This window comes from Crocodylus porosus, unplaced genomic scaffold (assembly GCF_001723895.1).
Source record: "Crocodylus porosus isolate Cpor-Errol unplaced genomic scaffold, CroPor_comp1, whole genome shotgun sequence".
NCBI lineage: Eukaryota > Metazoa > Chordata > Crocodylia > Crocodylidae > Crocodylus > Crocodylus porosus.
Window position 1 is genome coordinate 174,713,497 of NW_017728906.1, and position 5,780 is coordinate 174,719,276.

At 42.6% G+C, this 5,780-nt stretch overlaps 1 protein-coding gene across 1 annotated transcript in view; it reads left to right on the top strand.

Annotated features, from left to right (window-relative positions):
- Positions 1-5,780, top strand: part of SLC35F2 (solute carrier family 35 member F2) — a 34,936-nt gene that overhangs the window by 983 nt on the left and 28,173 nt on the right. The window contains exon 2 of the mRNA XM_019528528.1: positions 5-27. Coding sequence (XP_019384073.1) covers positions 5-27 — 23 coding nt within the window. The remainder of the gene's footprint in view (positions 1-4; positions 28-5,780) is intronic.

The following is a 5,780-nucleotide window of genomic DNA, read 5'->3' on the forward strand; positions in this document are numbered from 1 at the left end:
GCAGCTCCGGGACAAGCTCCTCACGTGGTGAGTGTTGCCGCGCTGCCCTCCACGTGGCCGGGGTCCCTGCCGGTCGCCCCCGTCCCTCCTCCGCAGGGACCTCCCGGAGCCCCCGGGGTCAGTCTGCACCTCCCTGGGCCCGGGCGGAGAGCCTGGACCCTGCTGGCTTTGCCGCCGAGCCGCGGCCGGCAGCCTGGGCCCGCCACAGCCAGGCGCCTTGGCAGGGAGGGAGTGGGACCCGGGAGTCCTGGGCTGGTGGTGTTCCTTAAAGCGGGGTCGTGGGACGAGCAGTCACGCAAGGGGCATTGCCGGCCTCCTCTTTGTTCTCTGCTTTCTTTCCCACGTAGCTGACAGCAGCTGCCCCTGCCCAGGTGCGCCGGCTCCGAGGGCGGGCGAGCGCCCTTCCGTGTCCCGCGAGCCGGGCCGCGTCTTCCCCACCGTAAACGCGGTCTCCAGAAAAACGAGACCTTGTGCGCGGCCACTGGCGATGGTTTGGAGGGGGCTGATCCAGCCTCAGGCAGGGGGTTGGGACTTGGTGACCTCCGCAGGTCCCCGCCAACCCCACTTCTCTGCCGCTCGGCCGGGGGAGTCAGCCCGGCAGGACAGACGCCCGCGCCAGCTGCGCAGCTCAGAAATAAGTTGCTGTTCAACATTATGTTGGCATTAGTGCCAGCAGATCTGACTGAAGCTGCACAAGCAGCAGATTTCTTACAGAGAGACCTCTTCCTTATAGGGAGCATATTTTCCTCTTCTCAGACCCACTTGTTCTCTTTTTAAACCTCACAACACTTGGGAAAGCAATTACACAGCCCTGCACACACATTGCCAGCAGCCTGGCTACTGTACAAGTCTAGCTTAGCTACAGGCACACTTGCATGAAACCCTGTTTTTGCTGTACGGTTAACTTGCACGTCAGCCTCTCTTCATAGCTCAGGAACGGCTGAAACCACATGTCTGTGGTGAGAACTGGAAGAACAAAGAGCAAGCTCCAGGTGTCTGTCTCTATTCTCTGACTTCACATAATTCCTCTTGCAAGTTGCAGCCTCTCAGTCCCGTTTAGGAGCCATGTAAACCTTTCCCTGCTTTGCTACTCTGATCATTAAATAGGATTGCTGACCAAAGTCCCCCAGCCTTAAAGGGGCAGGTAAGACTGCTACAGCTTCCCTCCAGTTAGGTTGGCTCAGGTGGAGGCAATCACACTGAGAAATAAGTAACAGCTGATAAGTGATAGCTTGAGCATAGCTGTACAGCTCATGAGCCTGCAGAGTAATGTGAACAGCATCACTGTGCACAAATTCAGAGGTTTTTTTGTGAGTGTAGCTAGGATTCCTGTCACAGACAGAACTCATGTTATAACCAGTTATGTAGTGAAGACAAGCCTATTTGATGACACACGCATGTGATAGGTATGCTTTTGTAACACTGACTATTCCAAATGGCCAAAAAATATCACAACTCAGATCCTTATTATATTGCCTTAAAATGATGAGATTTTAAAAAAATGCATTCACCTTCTCTGGTTTTGAAGCTTTTAAAGAAGTTCAAGCTTTTCTTTTTTGCCAAGTAAAAAAAACATAGGCTATGTAGAAACAGGTTTTTTTTTTAAAGGAAGCAGATATAATTATAGGGCGCTAGGAATAGGACATTTCAGAAAGATTATCAGTAATCTAATAATATTTATTGTGATAAAATTGAGGGATTTGGCACCATTACTTTGGATCTGCCTGGTTTGGTGCAGAGGATTATATGTGATCTGGTAATCCTCTAGGAAATACTGGCTTTCACTTTTTCTTGAAACACTGGCTTGCCGGTTGATTCCAGAGTAGTAACAGCCTGCAAGTGGTTACATCAGAGTTTCACCCAGGTGATTTTGATTCCTGTCCATAAGTCAAAGGGACCAGTTTGACCCAGGTGGGATTTGAAGGTGATATTATGGTTGTCTGGTAACAGGACAGCCTGAGCTGGAGCTGCTGATTTTAGGAAGAACCAAGGGATTTTCTGTTTTTTTCCAGAAAGATGTTTCCCTTTCCAGAGCATATGCTCACAGGTGCCTGGTCACTGTTTTTTGTATAACAGATGGTTTGTATGAGGAAATACCTGTATTTACTATCATGTGCTTATTGTGAGCATAACTTGGTCCTAAAAGACTTAATCCTTTCAGTGCCATGAGGATGTATTTTGCTCTGTTTAAAACATGATGACAGCAGATTTATCATAATTACTAACACCAGGCTAAATTCTTAATGGTTTCTTCCCCCCCCCCCTCCCCCAGCCTGTCTCTCACCCATTGACTCCTCAGTCTACATTTTCACTGACTGCCTGTCTTGCATGCAGACCAGCCCAGCCTCTGGCCTCTTTACTTTTCATTCCATCCAGGAAGAGCACGCACCAACTGCTGAAACTTCCTTAGCCTGGCAAAGGGTTTTTGAACCAGAAAGCTTGCTTAATAATTATTTTCCAACTATTTAAGTTGGTCTAATAAAAGATATTAGATTCATGCAATGAACCTTGTCTGCCTATGTCCTTAGACCAATACAGCTACAACCTACACCCCTGTTGAAATTGTATGGCTCTTAATTAGTTGAGTTGTGCATGTGATCAATTTTTTTTTCTTTTATTTTTCAGTTCAGCCAACAAGCCACACACAAAAAAAATGGATCAGTCCCTCTTAAAAAAAAAAAAAAAAAAATTGGAAAAGGACTCTATTCAGTTTGTAGTGAGTTTTTTTCAAAATATGTTAAAAATAGATCTCATTTTTGAAGCAAAAACATTGAAACAATTTGTACTGAAAATATTGAAAAGAATGTTTTCATTTTTTCCACATTTGTTTTCAGCCAAAAGTATTCATCGGGTGATATTGTTGAAAATTGTTTCAACCTGAAATTACATTTTTCTAATAATAAGTTATTCATATAAGAAGTTTTGTCTGTTGGCACATGTAATTTTAATGTAGAAAAGAACATAGATTTGTTTTTAGTAGAAAAATAATACCAGACAACCGTACTATTTAAAAAAAATTAGTAAACTAAAGAATGTGAAATTGAGGCTTCCCAGGTTGGCTGTAGAATAGATTCATAGTAGATCTAACAGCTGGGAAAATCATGTTTTAAACTTATTCTTTTGTTTTTATTCCTTAAAAAAGTGAATCTGAATCAGATGCCAATGTGATTAACAAGTGCTGACTTGAGTGCTTATTCTGATCTAATTTTCAGGGCTACAAACTTAATTAGCCAATTCTGTTGCATCATCAGCCATATTTATTAATGCTTTCACTATAGATTGAGGGTAAGTGTCAGGAAATGTTCATTGCAGAAATAATATCTATATATCTTTTCTAAACATCTGAACATGAGCCACAGTTCTAGCACAGCTGTGGTTACTGTAGATCGGTATTAGTTCTGACCATGCATGTGATTTGTCATCCAATTTTTTTTCCATGCTGTTACTAAACATTGCTTCTGAAGAGACGGCAGGAGTGATTCTTAAGTGTTAGCTAGTTAGCAAAGATTTTAAAAACAGGTGGACCTAGAAAGGATTGTAAAATCAATGCAGCAAAAAGAGTTTTAAAGGGACCATGTTCTGGTTTGGAAAAGCTAAGCATCAATTTAAAAAATAAATCATGATAAATATTGAATAAGAAAGTCACAGTAACTCAATAGTAATCAAAATATTGACTCAGTGGAAGGTCTAATTCCTGAAATGAGAACCCTCTTAGGAAGAGGCCTGTAGAGTGATACTGTTAGGATGCTAGATTAGGTTTCTTTGGATATTACTCTAATATCCTATATAATTTACAGAGGGAAAAGCTACTTCCTAGAGGTCCCCCCACCCCTTCATTCTGTGGTGCTCCATAGCGGGCCCTGATCCAGCAAAGCACTTGAAAAATGTACAAAATATAAATAATCCTGTTGATCTCAAATATCTCTCTCATTGATTTCATGTCATGCCTTGCTTTGACAGTTCCAAACAAATATGCAGCTTCTGCAGTCTAAAAATATTCATTGTGGCACATTGGCAAAATACATGAAGTGAGAAGATTTGTTATATCACTTGAAGGCTTTTGTCTGATGAGCATTTCAGTGAGTATAATTGCAAGAACTTGTGAAGTGACACTGAAGTGGGAAAGATGCATGAAAATGTAGCAGTTTGGAGATCCCTTAAGATATTTTGATATGGCAGATTTGCTTAATTCATCTTTTAACACATGGCTTTTATTGATAAGCCACCATGCTGCAAAACACTGTCGTTTCTGATTAAGCAGCAAATTATTTTCATCAGACATCAGTACTTTATTCCTAATACAAGTACTGAAGCACCAAGACTCCAGTGATCTCAATAAGATTCCACGTGCAGAATCATGGCTGAGCAGTCGCCTTTACATTGTTACTATTGGATCTCAATGAAGCTTCATGTTTAGATGCTTGTGTTTGCATGAAGCTGTACATTGCTAATGTCTAAGTTTGCATATAGGCACACCTATTTGAAAGCACAACTGTTATCCTTCTTTGAAAATTTGAGTATAGTGTACAGTCCTAAAACAGGACTGTTCAGTTACAGATCTTATACTTTCCAGCAGTGTTTGCAAGAGTGGACCAACTACATAGTTGGTCCAATGAACATCACCTTAAGAAATCCTTGTCTCTTACATACAAACACCTACTTCGCAGAGGTATTGAGCTTTAAATCCCCAGTTGTGTAGAAGGGAAGGATAAAATAGCTAGGCAAAAGTGAGTCTGCTTCTCATGTGTATTGGCAAAACATACTTTAAAACTTGCCAAACAGGAAAGTGACTTAGTTTGCAATATGGAGGTTTCAGGGAGGTGCCATCTTCACTATCCCAGTGTTTCCCAACTTTTTCCAGCCCAAGGCACACTTACATTGATAAAAATTTTCTGCAGCACACCAGTTAAGGCATTCCCCATCTTCCTACCTATTGTAGCTCATTGCCGTGGCAAACTTCTGCAGCACACCTGTTCATTTCTGACAGCACACTTGTGCCATGGCATACAGGTTGGGAAACACTGCAAAATTCATCCCTAGGGAGAGAAGATTCTACCAGAAGGTAGCTTTAAACTTGGCTGGATCTGTAGAAGCCCTGTTTTCATTGTTGGGTGGAGAATGTGTCACTTCAGTGTATACATAGGCAGCCTAGTTATTTATGTTCACATGCCAGCCAGACAGCACTACCCATTCTATGACCTACAGATGCTCTGTTGCTGGCTCCTTTGGGGTAGAGATGGCAATTGCCTTGCAGTATTACAACCCAACTCTGCCCAGGCAGACTTCCTTATTATGCGCCCCTTACCTAGCAATTGCTGGCACATAATGAGTGAATTCAGCCTGTTGAATGCACTGCAGGTTTTCTCCTTGTTGGGATGGTGGTAAAGAATCCCTTCCTGCTAATGGTGCAGAAGAACTTTTCCAGAGGATGAGAGACGGCATTATCTCTAAAGCTGTCTTCTCCCTCCCTCGGGTTCACTGCAAAGCTGCTGTCTAGCATCTTGCTCAGGACTCCCTCATGCCTGGTCTTCCACAGCAGCAGGAGAAAGCTTAGTGTGTGGAGGGCTGGCAGAGAAAGTGCAGGAGAAATCTTTGTACCTTAGACCTCCCTGAAAGCAGAACTATTAGGAGTTGTGAAGTTGTAAAATAAATTACACCCAGATCTTTCAGGAGCAGCTGATGCAATACATTCTGTTTACAAGTATAGGCAGATATAGCTGGAGCAATCAGAATGATTCTGTAGAGACTTAGTGCCTTATCTAGTTTCATAGTTTCTAGGG